Source organism: Coregonus clupeaformis, chromosome 37, assembly GCF_020615455.1.
Source record: "Coregonus clupeaformis isolate EN_2021a chromosome 37, ASM2061545v1, whole genome shotgun sequence".
Lineage (NCBI taxonomy): Eukaryota > Metazoa > Chordata > Actinopteri > Salmoniformes > Salmonidae > Coregonus > Coregonus clupeaformis.
The window spans coordinates 11,851,317-11,872,035 of record NC_059228.1 but is presented as its reverse complement, the minus strand read 5'-3'; the positions used below and the strand labels follow the sequence as shown (position 1 = coordinate 11,872,035).

General features: G+C 44.2%; 1 protein-coding gene across 4 annotated transcripts in view; it reads left to right on the top strand.

Annotated features, from left to right (window-relative positions):
* LOC121553703 (tight junction-associated protein 1-like) overlaps positions 1-20,719 on the top strand; it is an 84,051-nt gene extending 63,332 nt beyond the window's left edge. For 2 of the 4 annotated variants that reach the window (XM_045211538.1, XM_045211536.1), the window contains 5 exons: positions 3,653-3,719; positions 6,165-6,194; positions 8,514-8,621; positions 8,872-8,955; positions 13,466-20,719. In XM_045211538.1, coding sequence (XP_045067473.1) covers positions 3,653-3,719; positions 6,165-6,194; positions 8,514-8,621; positions 8,872-8,955; positions 13,466-14,947 — 1,771 coding nt within the window. In that variant the 3' untranslated portion in view covers positions 14,948-20,719. The remainder of the gene's footprint in view (positions 1-3,652; positions 3,720-6,164; positions 6,195-8,513; positions 8,622-8,871; positions 8,956-13,465) is intronic. The other 2 variants (XM_041867018.2, XM_045211539.1) reach the window with 2 other exon arrangements.

Here is a 20,719-nt window from a genome sequence, read left to right as displayed (position 1 = left end):
AGAAAAACGCATGTCAAAAATGTTATAAATTGATTTGCATTTTAATGAGGGAAATAAGTATTTCACCCCTCTGCAAAACATGACTTAGTACTTGGTGGCAAAACCCTTGTTGGCAATCACAGAGGTCAGACGTTTCTTGTAGTTGGCCACCAGGTTTGCACACATCTCAGGAGGGATTTTGTTCCACTCCACTGCAGATCTTCTCCAAGTCATTAAGGTTTCGAGGCTGACGTTTGGCAACTCGAACCTTCAGCTCCCTCCACAGATTTTCTATGGGATTAAGGTCTGGAGACTGGCTAGGCCACTCCAGGACCTTAATGTGCTTCTTCTTGAGCCACTCCTTTGTTGCCTTGGCCGTGTGTTTTGGGTCATTGTCATGCTGGAATACCCATCCACGACCCATTGTCAATGCCCTGGCTGAGGGAAGGAGGTTTTCACCCAAGATTTGACGGTACATGGCCCGTCCATCGTCCCTTTGATGCGGTGAAGTTGTCCTGTCCCCTTAGCAGAAAAACACCCCCAAAGCATAATGTTTCCACCTCCATGTTTGACAGTGGGGATGGTGTTCTTGGGGTCATAGGCAGCGTTCCTCCTCCTCCAAACACGGCGAGTTGAGTTGATGCCAAAGAGCTCGATTTTGGTCTCATCTGACCACAACACTTTCACCCAGTTCTCCTCTGAATCATTCAGATGTTCATTAGCAAACTTCAGACGGCCCTGTATATGTGCTTTCTTGAGCAGGGGGACCTTGCGGGCGCTGCAGGATTTCAGTTCTTCACAGTGTAGTGTGTTACCAATTGTTTTCTTGGTGACTATGGTCCCAGCTGCCTTGAGATCATTGACAAGATCCTCCCGTGTAGTTCTGGGCTGATTCCTCACCGTTCTCATGATCATTGCAACTCCACGAGGTGAGATCTTGGCCGAGGGAGCCCAAGGCCGAGGGAGATTGACAGTTCTTTTGTGTTTCTTCCATTTGCGAATAATCGCACCAACTGTTGTCACCTTCTCACCAAGCTGCTTGGCGATGGTCTTGTAGCCCATTCCAGCCTTGTGTAGGTCTACAATCTTGTCCCTGACATCCTTGTAGAGCTCTTTGGTCTTGGTCATGGTGGAGAGTTTGGAATCTGATTGATTGATTGATTGATTGCTTCTGTGGACAGGTGTCTTTTATACAGGTAACAAACTGAGATTAGGAGCACTCCCTTTAAGAGTGTGCTCCTAATCTCAGCTCGTTACCTGTATAAAAGACACCTGGGAGCCAGAAATCTTTCTGATTGAGAGGGGGTAAAATACTTATTTCCCTCATTAAAATGCAAATCAATTAATAACATTTTTGACATGCGTTTTTCAGGATTTTGTTGTTGTTATTCTGTCTCTCACTGTTTAAATAAACCTACCATTAAAATGATAGACTGATCATGTCTTTGTCAGTGGGCAAACGTACAGAATCAGCAGGGGATCAAATACGTTTTTCCCCTCACTGTTTGTCCTATCTGATTATCACCGGGCAGCACCGTTACACAGATGCTTTCAGAGATCACACTCTGCATGGGGAAAAAGCTCTGGGAATGAAAAGCAAATTGTTGTAATTACGACTACAATTTTTTATTTAGCTATTTATTTAGTTGACCAGACCCAGGAGCAGCATTCACATGTAACTCTCTGAGGACTTGATTTGATTAGTTTACGGCTGCCAGACTATTCAATCTGACTTCATTGTGGAGCCATCAGGCGACTGTAATTGCACTGCCCAATTTGAATTCCATCAGCACAAAGTCACATGAATCTCGATCCTCTGAACACTGAAATGCAGCGGGAGTGTTAAAGTATGGACTCAATACTGTACGTCACTCCGGATACGAGCGTCTGCTAAATTACTTGAATGTCAAATGTAAATGTGTACCACGGTGGGAATCGGTGAGCTTTGCTCAAATGTTTATTAACTTTTGATTGGGACAAAGACAGTGAAAATCATTGGCGGTGAAGCCTTTTTGATTAGTGAGGAATGAGAAGGATGTGCCAGAGGGTAATAAGAGATGCTGGTGTTATTGGGAAGGACAGCCCTTTGGGAAATATGTCGTAAAAAGCCAGAGGTTTTGTAGAATGAATCCCATTGATACACACTGGTACCGCTGATACACCCTGGACACGGCAATGGCTTTAGTGTCATTGCATTGGGGTTGTAATCAGGGTAAGGTTACACCAGTGCGTGTGTCCATATGCAATATTGTTCGATCTATTAATCAATCACTTGGCCAGTTGGCCCGGGGACGGCAGTTATTGTAACATGTTCCCATCTGCGTGGTCAAATGAGCACACCGTATGGCTCAGGGCAGAGAGCGGAGATGAGACTAACCGGCTAGAGCATGGCCCTAGTGCAGACCTCACTACCATGGAGAGGATCACAAGCTGCAAGACTGGCCTTGTAATCCACTCTCAATGGAAAGGGTGACCGGCGGAGTGCATTGTGAGCATCATTGGTGTGCTTTTTAGACTTCTATTGGATTTCAGATGTTGGATTTTCAGTCAGTCCTGAATCATATGCTCTGGAGTTTCTGTGAGATGGGGTTTGAACCATACAAATGTTAACAAAGGCAACATTTGTAAAATAACAATGGACAGAGAAGTGATTAGACCTTTCAAATACTGATTTTCTAACATCTGTTTCTTTGGGTTTCTTTGTTCAAAAAGTCTCACAGGGAGTTGACTTGCACATAATTTATCATGATTCACACTTACTGAAAAGATTATACTGAAAGATTAAGGTGCGGTGTGCTTTAGTGCCCTGAACTTCCTGACTCCCACACCTCTTTTACTGTTGCTCACCATTACACATTGTGGGTGTGACAGATGATGATTATGATAATGAAGGTGGTGCACAATCAGGGGTTGGAGGCTATTTCTATACAACAGGAACATCAATACCTATTCAGTACATAACTGCAGGGCCCATCTCAGCCTGCAAAGCTATGTGGAAAATCACTATATTGCCATTTTAACCCTTTGAATTTCCTCCATCATAATTGCATTCCATGAAATACACAACCTCTCATTTTTTTAGAGGAATTTATCTAGCCAATTTAGGAGGCAGTGGATAGTGGGAAAGTAATTGCTATTGGCCCTATTGAAATGAGTTTCGTTCAGACTCCTCTCTCCCCTTTCCTCCCATCTCTCGTAATTTGTTCCGAATGTCTAACTTGTTGAAAAACGGCGCGAGCAAACTCTGATGGCTTCATTAAGTGCTCTGAGAGGATTCATACCGCACTGCTGTTGAGTAGAAATGGAAATAAAGTGATCTAAATGTATATGGATGTGACTGGCAAAAGAACAGCATGCATACTTCTACTGCAGGATGTACCCATTTTCTGGTGCCTCATATGGCAATTGTATTTATTTATTTGACAACCAGACAAGACGCACAAGAAAAGACAACCGCATAATCTGAACTATGATGGGAGGTGATTGCACTGAAAGACAAAACAATATGATGTGGTTGAGTTGTTCTGTTACTGCAGTGCTACGTTCTGTACCAGTGGCCTCATCTCAGGCTCTGCAGCGTAGCATCTGTGGATTTCCAATAACTTTTCTATCTGGATGGGCTCAGCTCTGTAGACACTGCACTATTAACTGAGACACATTCTGTCCTCCACAGACTGCAGAACAGCTACACTGCCTCCCAGAGGGCCAACCAGGACTTGGAGGAGAAGCTTCATTCCCTGGTAACCTTTCACCTTTCAACTCTCCCACCTGCCCTCTTTGCTTATCTATAGGTGTTCATTGGACTTAAACATTTGATGTACTTTACATTTACATTACATTTACGTCATTTAGCAGACGCTCTTATCCAGAGTGACTTACAGTTAGTGAGTGCATACATTTTTATTTTTTATACTGGAATCGAACCCACAACCCAGGCGTTGCAAATGCCATGCTCTACCAACTGAGCTACATCCCTGCCGGCCATTCCCTCCCCTACCCTGGACGACGCTGGGCCAATTGTGCGCCGCCCCACGGGTCTCCCGGTCGCGGCCGGCTACGACAGAGCCTGGATTCGAACCAGGATCTCTAGTGCCACAGCTAGCGCTGCGATGCAGTGCCTTAGACCACTGCGCCACTCGGGAGGGAGTGTGACTACCTTTGAAAGGAAACCTTGACACATAACTTAACCTTCACTCCATTTCCCAAAATACTACTTGTCCTTTTGACCTTTCTCTGGTCAAAAGTATTGTAGATTTGCAAACACTACAACATCCAAAGGTTTCTATGTCATGGAGTTTCCCAGCATGCCAGGTCAGTGGAGTTATTCTGTATTGGGGAAGAGGCTCTCCCATACAGCGGTGTGTTTTTTCTAAAGAGCACTCTCATTATGCCATTATCCCACACCTGTCAGCTAATTATGTCGCAGGATCTCTTTTGGAAGGTTCTGTGGTACAGAGTGCTGCTGCAAGGGATTAGCACAGAGGGAATTGACTTCATTAAAAGGCCAAATCATTCTATCACCTATGTCTCTGCTAGCCCCCCTGGGAGATGGGAAGGTCCACAGCTCTGCTATTCCCCCGGGCAGCACGCCAGGCAAACCTGTGTGTGTGTGTGTGTGTGCTTACACACTCTCCCGAACTACCCCAAGTGACAACCAGGGAATTTATGTGCAAAGAGACACTTACATATTCCCGCAATGGCAAATCCCAGACTGTCCCTTTAAAACACAGCTTACTACGTTATGATGCTATAGGTTTATTGGATGATTACAATATGACTTGTCAACCATACAACATAACAACCATGAATGAATAGCATTGACCGTTTCTCCACTATCATCATCCATCATATATTATGTATCAGGACATAAAGAATGCATCTATGTTAGATGTTTTCTATATGAATGCTGCTGTGTCTGATGGTTGTTTGATTAGTGTGTGTGTGTGTGTTGGTGGTATGTGTATGCGTGTGCATGCTGTATGTCTATTCTTTCTAATCCAATCACATTTAGTCAAAGCAAACGTGCCCACTGGCCAAATTTTTATTTCCCATAAAAATGTAGATTGACTAATGTCGAAATAGTTAGCTATGATCCTTTGCTGGTGGCTGTGGTACGGTCCCCTGCCCTCTGTGATAGCTGTGTGACAAAATCAAAGTCAAGCTGCTCTGTTTTACACTGACAAGGACAGACATTATGTTGCTTTGTGTGCTGTGTAACTGCCAACTCTCCGCATGGCAAGTGATCTGAGCACAACTACAAGCAGTCTCCCTTGACTGTCCATTACCCACAGGCTAGCCCTCCCAGACTAGATTCACACCACAGATTTACTGTGGAATGACCTACAAACATTCTACTGTCTGATTCTGATTTCAGTCCAGCCCGGTTAATTGTCAGTGTAGAGGAGGTAGCTGATCGAGGACTGATGGGCCGGTTGGAGCTTTGTGGTTGGGACAGGTGATTTGTTTGTGTGTGTGTGTGTGTGGGGCTGGCCTTGATGTGAGGTAATCTCTTTGCAATTGCCAGAGGATTACTCTGCCCAAAACATGCTCTGACCCCACATTCACCTTGTCAAAGGTGGCCTTTAAACATGCACAGTAGGGATGGGCATTTAAAAGAATGTCTGTGTTTGAGTACCCTCATTAAAAAAATGTTTGAGTGCTCGCATGTTACGTGAAACGGGGCTGAACTCAAAATGTTTGTGGTATGACATCTATTGTTCCAAATACTGGTTGTTCTAATACACAACGGAAAACAAAACTTTTTGTATTAAATTATTAGTAAACGAATTACAAACCTTGAATCGAATACTCGAGTACCCTAATACACAGCTCTCAAATCCTCCTTCCTCATCCTTGTGGATCCCATTATTTTTGTGTTAAACCTAAATTGATGCGATTTCCCAGTTCTCTTTTAGAATTCTATTGATGGTGTGACCCCTGTCTAACAGTCGAGGCTTAAATGACATGAATGTTTCAACCTGTTCTGACGTGTTCCGTTAGAGGAGTACACAATCAGAAACCTTAGTAGCCGATGACGCACTGGAGACCATGCCAAATGTACAAAAGAAGAGACCAAAATATTCTGTGTTCTCACCATCCGTCTTTTTTTCTTTCTGTCTGTTTCTCTCATTCTCTCCCCCTCTCTCATGCTGCTGCTTCGTGACGTGCTGTCTCATCGTCATCAGGCTGCTATCAGTCAAACCTGGGTCTACGCAGTTGCGTTATCATTCTTTTTCTCTCCTGTCTTCCTCCCCCCTCTTCCCCCTCTGAGCATTTATTACAGTTGTCATTTTCATTACTGCTCTGCTTGTCGTCTCTGAACTAGGAAGTCTCTCCATCCTCTTGTCTTGTCCTGGCAAACTGCTCTAGGTGTCCCGCAGTAGATCATCCTGTCTGTGTAGCTCTGCTTTGGCCCTATGCATGGGGGTTGGGTTGGGCATGAGGGGCTGGGGGAATAGAATGTGTTTCTCTAGGTGTGCCCAGTGATTCAAACTTTAGTTTTCTAGTCAAGTCCCCCACCTCTCTATACACTGAGTGTACAAAACATTAGGAACTCCTGCTCTTCCCATGACATAGACTGACCAAGTGAATCTAGGTGAAAGCTATGAACCTTATTAATGTCACTTGTTAAATCCACTTCAATCAGTGTAGATGAAGGGGAGGAGACAGGTTAAATAAGGATTTTTAAGCCTTGAGACAATTGAGACATGGATTGCGTATGTGTGCCATTCAGCGAGCAAGACAAAATATTTAAGTGCCTTTGAACAGGATATGGTAGTACGTGCCAGGGGCACCAGTTTGTGTCAAAAACTGCAACGCTGCTGGGTTTTTCACGCTCAACAGTTTCCTGTGTGTATCAAGAATGGTCCACCACCCAAAGGACATCCAGCCAACTTGACACAACTGTGGGAAGCATTGGAGTCAACATGGGCCAGCATTCCTGTGGAACGAGTCGAATTGAGGCTGTTCTGAGGGCAAAAGGTGGTGCAACTCAATATTAGGAAGGTGTTCCTAATGTTTTGTACACTGTATATCCCCTTTACCATAGGCGTGTTACATCATTGACATGGCAACCAATGGAGCAGGAGATACAGTCTGGGTCTCATTCTGTCTATATGTCTCTCAGTAACTCCCTTTCTCACTGATTCTCTATGGACAGATAAATGATGGTTCCTCTTTTCTACCAAGTGGTGGTGACTATACCATATCCCTCTGTGAGGATTGGATCTTGCTATTTTCATAGTCCAATCATGTTGCGTGATCGATCACGACCACTAAAACAACTGGACAGAGCTGCTCAGTGCTCACTACCGTGCAGGCTTCAGCTAACATCTAGTAAATGGACAATGTCAGATATAAAATACAGGGAGGGCCCCCCGAAGTAAGACATTGTACTTGGTGTGTTAACCAATAATGACGTTGATATTGTGTTGGCAGACGTTCAGAACTGCAGCCTCGGTCCAGGCTGCTCACAGGGTGTCAGTGCAGGTCCAAGCCCACACAGTGGGCTCACTGGAGGCTCTAATGAGCCTGTGGTGAATATTAATGCAAGGATCTGGGCCTGCGCTTGCTCGCTAGCTAACACACACACAGAGGAGTCACAGCATCTGGATCCACCCGCACTATTAATTGGTTTGGATGTTCTCCAGCTCAGGGGTTTAGGGATTATTTGCTGCGAGAGAACGTACCGAAGCCCAGAGAACCGACATTCGTTGTTTTTTGTTAACTCAACTTGAGAAATATTGCACGTATAGTGTGAGGTCCCTACTGTAGCAAGACCAATTTGTTGGCTAAGTCTTGGTTACTTAAAAAATACTCACCATAGCCACTCAGGACCACAAGCTATTCCTGTGGTACCTCTGAAATCAGAGATATCTTGTTATATTAGAGAATCCCTTTAATCCTGATATAATAATACATCAGTTAATATTAGTGCTGAAACTACAGAGTATTTGATCAATTGTTGCCTATTATAGACTTTGCATAATCTACCTGTCATGTTGTTAAAATGTCACTCACATAGCTAGATGTTAAAACTGAAGCGATTCACTGGCTCTTTTAAAGATACAACAGCATGTCACCTGCCCAGCTGTTTGACTGAAGTTATAGGTTATTGTATTCCCCAAACATATGTCATGAGTGAGTGCGAGAGGGAGTAACCGCATTATTAGGGTGACTCGGCACAGACTCAGACCCAGAGTCCTTTGAGCTCACACTTTGTCACTTCATAATGTGCCATCGATCTGTTTATGTAGGACATGTCCTGCGCCTGTACTTTTTTGGTTTCTCTCTCAACACACTGCTGAGTGGATAGCAACAGCCTCTGTCTCTGTGCTGCTGTGTCAGCTAGCGGAGAGGCTGGAGGAGGAGACAGGCTTTAGCTGTAATCAATGAGGAAATCACTCTGTGTGCTTACGTAAACATAGAGTCCTGCAGCTAGTGCACCCCTATACTGGCTATGGTTATCCCTACGTGAGTGATGCATGACGCTGCTTTCTAACATTATGCATCCCACCACCATTATCCGTCTACAGCTCCGTAAGGTGGAGAGGGACAAGAAGACCATGGACCAGGAGATAGTGGAGCTCACCAACAAACTCCTGGACGCCAAGAACACCATTGACAAGCTGGAGGAGTTGAACGTGGGTGTTGTCACACTGTCCCTCTTTGAGTTATCACATACCAGATATGAAGTTAGATGTATAATATAGAACCACAGTTTGGGGTAAGATTGAGACCTTGAACAGATCAACCACACCATTCAGAGAATCAAGTCCAAGTGCTTTGTGAGAAATGGACGTTTCCAGTATACCTCTAACATTGAGTATTTGATCATTTTCTCTCTCCATACCCCTACCCTTTCACCCCTTGTTCTGTTCTCCTCCCTGACAGGAGCGCTATCGGCAAGATTGCAATTTGGCCGTGCAGCTTTTGAAGTGCAATAAGTCCCATTTCAGAAACCACAAGTTTGCAGATGTAAGTACAGCTCTGATCGTATGATGTGAATGATTACGGCTCATATATAAAAGGCCTTCCACTTGTCACGGTGGCACTGTTAGATCTGTGTGTGTTTTGCACTCCGCAGTGACACTCTTGGACATGGGAGAGAGGGAGAGGGAGAAAGGGGGAGAGAGCGGTCGCCTGGGTGACTTTTAATAAAGGCTGTGGAGCTCTTCACTGGTTTTGTCTGACCCTGGCGTCAGAGAGGACTAGGCAAAGAGAGAAACAAAGAGAATAGAAAGAGGGAGAGGTTTAAAAAAAATAAAATAAAAAAAAAGGTTTGCCTGGCCGCTTTATCACAGCTCCTGGCCTTTGAGTGTGTTTGAGTGTGGAGCAATCAACTCTGAGGTGGACGATATACAGTACCAGAAATAGTTTCTTAGTTTGGACCTGCCGTTGACTTCAATGAAAACTTGAAGCACCTTTTGTCGCTGTTCTCACCTCTAGGTGAGAACTTCAGACCATATTCTGGCCCATAATGTGATCAGTGATGTCTCTCCACTAAATGAAGAGCCACTGAGTTCAATACTGGCTTCATCAGAGCTATCAAACCACAGACTGCTGGGTAATCAACACATCAGCTAACAAAGGAATTGAAGTCAGTATGATTAAACAAATCCATCTAAATCAAAGTGTTGTGCTATGAATCTCTCTTAGATTAAATGTTTTTCTCAAGTGTAAAATCCATTAGATTACTATTTTGCACCTTAATTTCACTCCCTAAGACTCTTGAATAAATAAAACATTTAGCTACATGCTAAATGTTTTGAACTATGACATTATGAAGGAATAGGCTCCTCTGTGCATCCCTTCCATAACCAACCAATGTTAAACACTGAACTGTCAATACTGTCAGGTTGATTGTAAGAAATTAACAACTGGTGCTTATTTCTGGAGACACTTGTTTTGAATTAAACTTGCTCAAATGAAACAATTTACAGATGGTTTACTTTTATGTTTTGTTCAGCTGAATGATAAATAAACTGGTAGATGCCTAATATGAGCAGCTTCTCTTTTAGTGCCAAAGTCCAACACTACCTGTGCTCTAACAATCCAATCCCTTATTAAATGAGAGCCAGTGTTTGGAGGTGCGGCTTGGCTATTTTCTCCAGTCCATTGATGTGCAGGGCTGTCTTCTGCTCTAACACCTTCAGTTAGTTTATTAATCGACAGTGCTGTCTTAATTCCTGATACTCTGGTCTCCAGAGGACTATTACTGCCGATGCGCCAGCCAGGTTGTCGCCGCAGGGCTGTGACTGGCATCCAGGAGCCAGGGCTATTTTTAGGAGATGTATAATTCATCTGAGCAGAATTATCTCCCAGTCCTGCAGTAATTCATTACTGGACGTGTGGCAGCCAGTATTACTGCTAGGAAACCTAACAACCTGCCTCAAGCTGCAGATCTGTTCGCACACCTCATTTTATTCCCTTGTTTTATGATCAGCTTATTTGTGCTCTGAGGGAACCATTTTGTGCTCTCTATATTTGTCAAGTGTTAATTGAAAGAATGTTTTGCTTACCTGGTGGTTCTACACCAAAGGCAACTTTTGTACTTAAACACACATTTTACATTTTACATATCTTGTTTAAACTGCTCAAGTATTCAAAGGCATCCAGGTTATGCAGCTAGTTCAAACACTTGCTGATTGCATGGACTCATGCCCTTATACATTCAACAAGTGAGCCAGCAATTTCCCCCCACATTTTGTCTGAGCTTGCGAGACTGATTTTATGGATTTATATGCCACATAGCAGACGCTCCCCCCTCTTACCAACTAAGCTACTAAGGACCTAGAGAAGAACCTAGTGGGCAGAACGTGGTAGTTCTTGTACTGGGTCTACCGGCTGAGATCTAAGTCCAATTGTTGCAGCAAGCTCTTTTTCGCAATACAAAACAAGTGAAGTGCCTTAAAGATGAGGACACATTTTGGAAAATCAAAGCATTGACCATTAGGCAACATCCCCTTGACAGTCATCATCCATTAGGAGAGAATCAGAAAGGAAGGAGGAAGCATGACATCAGCAGCAGCAGAGAAAAGCACACCAAAGGGCAACATGGATAACCATGGTTACAGCATCCTCCTGGGAGAAGATCCGGCAGTATGGACAAGGACAGGCAAGCAGACAGACAGGAGGGCAGACAGACAAACAGGCTGACAGAAAGGGGGCAGACAGCATTGAGTCATCCTGTGTCCAGATGAGCTACTCCCTGGGTGGGGGTTGGAAACGAAGCTGTGTATACAAATCATCTTATCAGGCGGGCAGCAGCCATCTGTGGGAGATTTAATGAATTCTGAAGATTGCCTAAGGAAACAAGTCAATTATACAGCATGGCAGGAGTTGCCCAGCAGCCCAGTTCTGAGGCTACTCACTAGTGGTTTGGCTGTCTGTGAGCACCAATTCACACTGCTGCACATGTGATTGTTCTATGAAAAAGCTCAGCTTTTGTCTCCCCAGGCATTATGCCATATTTAGTATGCCCACTTTGCCTCAAACTGGCCATCTATTGATGAGTTTATGCTAATTGATAACATTTTCAGCGTGCAAGCAGTTAGTACAATAGCATGGAAAATAACCATGACTGTGGCCATCAATGGACCCATGCAGATTTACATCACGGTGATTGCCTGCAGTGCCTATAATAATACAGCCAGTGTTCTATAGGAAAGAATGGTGCTAAAAAGGTCTCTCACTCAATGAAGAATTAAACACTTTTTGCTACAGCTATTGTGTGTCTTTAGTTAAGGCTCTAAAACACAGTACCTTTGTGTGCACATGGACGTGATACATAGCTGCTTGTTAGCTCATCATGAGTCATGACCAATGATGTATATAAACCTTGGATTGCTGATACTATGTATTGGCCAATGAGGCTTTGACGCCACCGGTCGGCCATATTGTCATTCCCCAGAAGGAGCAGCATAGGAATTAATGTAATTCTACAGTATTTCAATTAAATGTTTCAAAGACAAACTATGGAAAAAGTCAAGGGATCTGAATACTTTCCCGAATGCACTGTATTTTTTTATTTGTATGTTTAGCTCACAAACTATAATTTAAAAGTATGCATTAATGTGTCTGTATTAGAATACATTTGTAAGTCGCTCTGGATAAGAGCGTCTGCTAAATGACTTAAATGTAAATGTAAAATAAATGTGCCAAAAACAAATGTAGACATTAATAAATGCATTTATATAGCTTCCAAAATATTTTTTTCAAAATGTGAGTGCCAAGATGGAGGCACGGTGGCTTCAAAACACCGCTCCTTGTCAGTCATCTAGTGTATATATAAATCATTGGTTATGACCTGTAACTCTTGGCAGCCTGTTAGCTCTCTATACGTAATTGGACAGAAGTCAGGGGTATGTCATCCTGGCAGCCCTGTAATGTTTCATTGATCCGGCCATGTCCCGCTGACCAGAGGAAGTGAACGGGACGCGGGCGGGCGGATCATTGCTCACCAGGATCGTTAGGGCATCAGGCAGCGGGTGCTGTGGAATCGCCTCTTCTCTCTGCCCATTTTCCACAAATCAATATCTCTGCCCTGCCTCTTCACACCCAGTATTACCGTGATAGAAGGGCCCTAGATGCCTGCCTTTTTTTTATTTACTCTCTACTCACTTTCTCTTTCTTTCTCGCCACCCTTCAGTTATCTCATTAGAGGTGAGACATTTATTTTTATTTTTTCTCGCTCTTTCTGTTCCTGTGAATGGGGAGTCGGGGACAAGGAGACATTTGGTGGCCAGGGAAGAAAGGCAGCAGGAGACGGTCTCCTTCACAGCGCTGATTGAGGTTGAGATAGTCCTCTCTGAAGGCAACCCACCAGATAGATCCCAGTGTTCTCTTCCATTCACATATCTAGCATCAGACAGCCCAGTGATGTGTCTGATCTGGCTGCCATGTGTTAGTGTCACTCACTGCTTTTACACAGGGGGGCTGATCCACTACAGGATCATAGCAGCTCTTTTAGAAATTATCTGGAACTGTTACTGACAATCCTGACTCCACTTGTATCCCACTGAGATGTGCTGCTTTCTAATTTGGATCGGAGCACAGTCCCTGCATAGGAGCGATATGAGTGCTAAGTTTTTGCTACTCGGTTATTAGGGAAAGCTTCTTGCATTTGACATGAGGTTGTAAATACTCCCACTGCGAGCTATACAGGCTGTTTTAAAAGCGCAAGTCAAGAAAGATTTGTCAGCCCTTGTGAGATACAGGTTTTTAAAGTTGTTCCACTTAATGGAGGGAATTGGGAGATACTGCAGTTAGGGGAGTTATCATTATTTGGTAACATGTTTTTTATACAAGTTACGTTTGTAATATTTAGTACTTTAGTGTACCACGGGACTCTAGTTTTAAAATAGCCTTAAAGTTTAAAAAGTCACTCAGAGTTTATGACAAGCCTGTGACTTTTGATTTTGACATTATATTTTTTGCCTGTCTGTGAAACATGTCACGTTTTATGTTTGTCTCCTCTGTCTTCCAGCTGCCCTATGAGCTGCAGGACATGGTGAACAAGCACATGAAGGCCAGTCTGCCAGATAAGAGTTCCCAGGGCCAGGACTCCGACACCATGAGCCTGACGCCTGCCGACGTGGTGCCCACCTCAGTCATCGCCCGCGTACTGGAGAAGCCTGAGCCTCTGGTGCTCAACTCTGCCCAGTCCAGCAGCAGCGCAGGCCGGCCCCAGGCAGAGGACGTGTTTGTGCATGTGGACATGACGGGGCCCCAGGCCGAGGCAGGAAGAGGGGGTAGAGAGAATGGGGGTCCCCGCCACAGCAGCAGAGCCCCAGCCCAAAGCAGCCAGGCCCAGGAGCTCCTCCAGCAGAACGGCATGTGTCGGAGCCAGAGCAGCCTGTCTGCAGATGGCCAGCCAGTAGAGGAGGGTGGTGGGGCCTTCGAGAAGCTCAACCCCTACCCAGCCCCCCCTCCGCCCCACCCCCTCTACCCCGGCCGCAAGGTGATCGAGTTCTCTTCGGACGACAAGGTGAAGATCCCCAAGAACAGCCCCCTGCCCAACTGCACCTACGCAACGCGCCAGGCCATCTCCCTCAGCCTGGTGCAGAACGACGAGGAGAATGAGCGCCAGCGCACTGTGCCCAACAGCCCCGCCGTGTCGGACGGGGGCTGGCGCTCTGGGGCTTCCTCCTCCTCAGGGGGAGGGGGGCAGCGTGACCCCTGCCGCACGCCTACTCAGCTGGACACAGCAGACCCCATTTCCAGTCAGTCCAGCCCCTTCAGCAGCCCCCCTCAGCCCCCCAGTGCCTTCGCCAGCTCAGGCAGCTCCGAAGAGGACCTGCTGGCCAACTGGCAGCGCATGTTTGTGGAAAAGATGGCACCATCCTCTGAGGGCACCCTGGTCAACCGCACCTCCTTCAGTAGCGAGACGGTCAAGGACCTGGAGAGGACCCAGACCAGCAAGCCAGGTGGCGGGGGGTCCCACAGGGGGGTGCTACGGGGAGCCTACTCGGATGGGGAGGAGGGGTCCTCCACTCGCAGCTGGACAGCTAGCCAAGAGTCCAGCCTGGACACTGACACCAGCAGCATGGCTGACCTCCGCAACAGGAGGGGGCATTACGGAGCAGACGTCTCAACAGAGGAGAGCGAGCAGCTGCTGTTGGCCCTGGACAACGACCAAGATGACGCCAGTGGCAACACCGTGTCAACGGCCATCACTGTGGAGACCAGCCTGGCGGAGGCCAAGAGGAATGCGTTTGTGGAGGAGACGGGGTCTGTAGGCAGCTCTGCAGAGGAGAGAGACATCCTGCCACATGACTTCCCTGTCATAGTCCCCAGGGTCCTGGCAGGGCTAGAGGACTATACAGAGAACACCCCTCCCCTCCCCGGCAACTCCTCCGCTTCCACCCCCAGCCGACCCCTGAAGAGCCCAAAGAGGATGGGAGTCCACCACCTGCACCGCAAAGACAGCCTGACCCGGGCACAGGAGCATGGTAACCTGCTGGACTGAGACTAGGGGACTTTCTCCTCTCACTTCATCTGTCGTCTGACAGACTAACTCTTCTCTGCTCTGTGGACTCTTTATCTTACCAACAAGGAAGGTTGATTCAAGTCGACCAACATACCTACGTGTTGGTCCTACCTTTGTCCGTGCTGCTGTCTATCATGAGTTTAGTCAGGAAATACACACATTCTCTACTAACCACATTCAAGAGCTGATTCTTTGAAGATATGTGCAACGCCTGGCTGCCAGTTGAAAGGCAAAGTTCACAGCGTTCCTTCTCTTGCCACTGTGAACTGTGAGCTGCAAACCCCTCCAGTAGCAGAACAAAGGGTCCTACAGGAGATTTGTTTTCTCTGTCTCTCAAACACTCCGAACTGTTGCGGGAGGAGAAGGGCGACTCCAGGATATAGCCATACCGTGTCATTTCCTGTGTGTAAACCTCCAGCCAGTGTGTGTTTTCATGGAACAGCCCAGATGGAGCAATGATTCAGCTCATCACTTGAGATGATCGTCGATATGCAGGACAGGAAAACAGACAATATGGATGGAGCCGTTGCCTTCTCCCTCCTTTGTTCTCTTTTGCCCTGAATTTTTGTTCCCCCCTAGAGAAATGATATGTCATGCAGGCATCTGATAACATGATAACTTTTCCTCCATCGATGAATGGGGGAGAGGATGAGCACTTGCAAGTGCATGCTGTTGTCTGGGGTGGATGGTGGACCGGACCCCCACACAGACTCTCAGTGCCTATCCCTCTCTGTCTGAGGGGGTTTCTAACCCCCCAATGCCCAGAAAGGATCTGTTCTGATCCCTCTCTGAAGCTCCTGCAGTGTGCGTGCACTGGTTTGTTGAGCACCCACTCTAAAGGGCTCTCTTCTCCAAAATTGGTCCACCACGGGCACCCTTGATTCCAGAAATTCTAGATCTCACTCCAAAGTTTATTTTCTAGATAACAAAAATACAGTTTTCATAGATTTTTAATTGTTTGATTTTATTTTGTAATTCTATTATCCTAAGTGTTCACTTTGATTATTTCTTCAATCACTTCTTCATTCAAATAATTTAAATGTTGGCCTTTTTATTTTTAAGCGACCATTTTATGGCAGAGGTCTTAATTAAACTATTTATAGAGGAATTATGACAATGATAATCTAGAACAGTCAAAGTATTTATATTCTCTGAGCTATAGTAACCTACTAGTGGTGTAACGGTACACGTATTTGTACCGGACCGGTTGGTACGGGGACCTCGGTTTGATCCGCACTGTGTACCCAAATGAATACATTAAAAATATATATATATATATATACAAAATAAAAACACTAGGCTATGCCTACGCAGCGTTGTATGCCTCTTGAGTAAATCTGAGCTGTAAAAACATGGCTATTCCGTTAAAACAACTAGAGCCCATGCGAACGTTGTAATCAAAATTCAAATCTTAATTAGCGCATTTCAAACCGTCCGTTTGTGAGGCGCAGCCGGGAACTAGTTCTGTACGATGGCGAGTTGGGGGGTCGATAAACCAGGAGGATTCTCCATCATCGTTTAAATCTCCAGTTTTGGAAAATGTTTGCTTCTTAGTAGATTACATTGGCGATGGACAGAGAGTATATCGCTACTGCTCAACGAGAATAGCCTATGCAGCTGCCAACACCTCAAACATGTTGACACATTTATGCCAACATCACCCCAGCATTCTTACCACCGCAGCATGACGGAAACGCAACAAAAAAAAAATACTTCGTCTCCCCTCTGCATTCAAGAAACCCTTCACAGCTGATTCTGACAGGACAAAGAAATTACACGAGCGATAGGCATGTTTATAGCCGTGGATATACGGCCATTTTCGGTGTTTGAGAAAATTAGGGGGGTTCAGCACCTCGTGAAAGTGCTCGAGCAACGTTACGGTCTTCGCCCTCTCGCACCCATTTCAGCAAACAGGTAGTTAGTACCCGCTCTATATAAGCAAGCTAAAGCCGAAGTTGTCAATGAATTGGCCAATCCACCCTGTGTTGCGCTTACTACAGATGGATCGACCTCCAGGGCTACAGAGCCCTACTTAAGTGACAGCCCATCACATTACCCCAGAGTGGGAAATGAGAAGTACCGTGCTACAGACAGGCCCCCTTTGAGAGTCACACAAGTGTGCATGTTTTTCTCTTTGTAAGAAAACCTTATAGCATAGGCCTATACAATGTCTGAGCCAAGTTTACATATTGATTTTACATGCATATTGCACTTTATTTTAGTGTTGTTGATGAGTAATCGTGTGTTTTCATTTAAGAAAATACAAAGTGTTATTCCTGATTTGTGCTCTCATCAGGCATTATATGACTCATGATCATATATGGAATCAGGAAGACAACACTTTGTATTTTCTTAAATAAACAACAATTTCATTTCCCTGCTGTACCGAAACCGAACCATGACCCCAAAACGGTGATACGTACCAAACAAGGTTTGGTGAACCGTTACACCCCTATAACCTACAGCTCTGTATTCAGAGTGCAACGTCTGTCATTGTTGTGTGTAACTATCATTTCCATAACTAGATATGGAGATGTAACATTGACTCTATAATTGAAGATCATTTCACTTTTGTTCTGTTATTGATCTGTCATTGGATTTGGTCATCACTGTATTTTTTTTTCAAGAAACAAACAGGCTGATAGTACTATTGTTAACTCTACTGTACATGGGGTATTACAAAGAAAGACCCATATGGCATGAAACATGGTGTCAGTATTTGTCGGCAGAACCAAGCCATCCATCTCCAGGCATTTTCTGGGTGAAAGTAATTATCTTTGAAGATGCCTTCATTTCTCATTGTGTACCACTTCTGTTGGCAATGTATTTGTATCTCATACAGCAACACACTACTGTAACAGCAACAGTATGTGTCCAGAACATCTAAGTGACAAGGAATAATCGAAGGCAAAAGGTCTGTATGGTATGATGGCTGGTTGATGATGAGATTTGTGGTATTTTTACAGTTGACAATATCCTAACCAGGAAAGTATTTTGATTGGTTTATTACTCAGTCTCAGTTGTGGGGGTTCACAGAGGATGTCATACTTGTAACTGTGTGAAGAGGAGAAGGATTTGATATATTTTCCTCTGTGTACAGCCAACCTTGTATTTCATCAGTTTGCTTATCAGATGTCCTCACTCCTAAATGTTCTGGTCTAGAGAGTTCAGATCAATTGACAAAATCCAAAGTTGTTTGAATATTTGGACCTTAATAATTATAACACCTAATAGGGAATGTAATCATGGCTTGCAGTATGTAGCGTTTATTTTCACTGTAGATCCTCTTTTTCATCCACATGCTTTTATATGGATAGGGAATATTTATTCATTCATCAAGAGATTATTATTTTTGTGATTTTATGGATTGATTTTTGATTTTGTGTGTACCTTTTGGATTTTTCATTTGGTCCATTATATTCAATTGACTTAGCGTTCTGTATTCAGCCATATTGATTTTATGTGTTAATTGTAATTACATTTGTTCAGCATCAGACACTCCACTATGTAGCGTTAGTACATAATAAGGATGATTTACTAATGAAAATAAGTGATTTATTTTTGTTGGCCTTTCTAACAGCTCTTTGATTGTGTGGTTATGAAGTCTCTGATACAGTCCTACTGTTTTATTGATCCTAGATTGACTGCTCATAGTGGGAGCTCTGCAGTTGCTTTCGTTATAAGGCAGTAATCCAGGATAAAGTCGCACGCCTCATGCAGTGTTCTCAACCCTCAGACATGCTCGTGTCCACATGGTGTCAGTCAGATTCGAATCCCTCTGGTATTATTTGTTCATGCCACCCTCTATGGGCTGATGACTGTGTAATATCATTTCAAGTCCATTGCCAGACAGTGCATGCTGGAACACAGAAACCACCGGGGAAAAGATTCCTCCTTGATGTCCCTGTACATGTAGATGTGGGTTTCAGTCCCCCCTGTTAAAATCTCTATTCTTAGAACAACAAGTACAAGACACATATCAAGGAACTGGAAACATTGTTCCATTAAGTACTGTGCCACAGCCAGTTACTGGGGTCATATTTGAGAAGTGTATTCCCTCCTGAGAGAGATGAGTCACCATATCTCGGTATAAAAGGCTCTCCACATACTGTATCCATGTTGGAGGCTTTCTGCTGCACTCCTGGACCCTGAATAATTCAACTCCATTTTCTTGTGTGACGGGCCGGGACGTGGGACTGAGGACGTCACTCCACCCTTTTACAGCCTCACACTTTTTTAAAACCGATTTTATTTTGCTTACAGTCTGCTTATTGGTCTTTCCATTATGTCTAGATGTGCTGTTAATAGCCCATAATTAATAGAGTTGTAACAACCCTTGGCTAAATTATTCATGTTTTATTACACTCAGAAATAGGTCTCTAATACTTCAAAAAGAGAAAGGAGGAATGGTAGTCTGTCATGGTCTTGAAACTGGAAATGTACATTTTAAATATTTAATGGGCTCATCAGATGTACTGTAGACAAGGTTTTGTGCAAATACAAAAATCGAAATGGGCAAAAAAATAGGATAAAATTACTTAGCATTATAAATAGGCCTTTACATCTGGTCTCCTGCAACTTTAATGACTCCTCTTTCAAGAATATAATCTCCGCCCGACACATCGCTTCTTTGATCCAAGGTCACCTTCCCAGGATGCTCCACTCATGTGGAGCTTTTCAAATTTAGTCTGAAATGTTGAAAAATGTCAGCTTCATCACTCGTTTTATCTGATGCGGTGGAATAAACACACTGGGCATGATGATAATCCCTCTGTGACGGTGACCTTTAACAGGTAGCTCAGTTACTTTTAATGTGTAGGTTTTAGTCTGAGCGTGACTTAAACAGCCAGTCACAGTTGTTCATAGGAGCCTTGTCTCCAATACAGTATTTACACAGTGCCAGGGATTTATTGGAAATATTGATATTTGACTAACTGGAGCGTAAATTATGACATTATGCAATTAGAAAACCCTGGCTCTACATATGAATACAGAGGCAGATTTTATAGTGTAATATCCCACACAGGCGGAGTAATCATACATTCTGAGCTTGGAGTTGCATTTGTGCTGTGTCTCAGCATGCATTTCTGCCAGGTGACAGCCAGTCCCTGCCCAAGGGCGGTGTTATTGCAATGAGATGGTTCAGGAATACTAATATAGATGCTGTCACTGTCTTGTCACATCAATGTATGCATCCTTTTATGATGTTCAGTTGTTGAATTATCCCATGTTATATACTCTCAAATACACATGCCTTAATTCAGCACTTTTATTTGGCTGCAGGTGCAATTTTAAAGTATATGAAATGATGTCTCCAGTGTTAGTGTGATTGTGCTTAGTGGGGATTAATACTGTTATACCTATAATTTGGAAATTTGATTCTAGGGGACACACTGCAGTCTGTGGTACCTGATGTTTGCCATTACGAGGAGGCTGTTGGTCCCAAGTCCAGGCTATTGACTCACCCTGACCCTGAAGCCAGTTATGTTGCTAGGTTCATTCACACAAACCCTGTCTACCAGTATTGCATGGAGTTAAGTGGCAATCAGATTATTCTCTCATCCTGAGAAAAGTGTGCTCCGTTATGTTTTATTTGGTTGCATATTCATCACTCCTGATGCAGTGTCTGTTCATTCATAGCTTTTCTAGATTTCCTTTCATTTGTGTGTAAGCGTAAGCTTCCATAGTCATGTAGTTGTCATGTGCATTCTTTTTTCTCTGTAAAAAAATTACTTCAAAAATACAAAATTA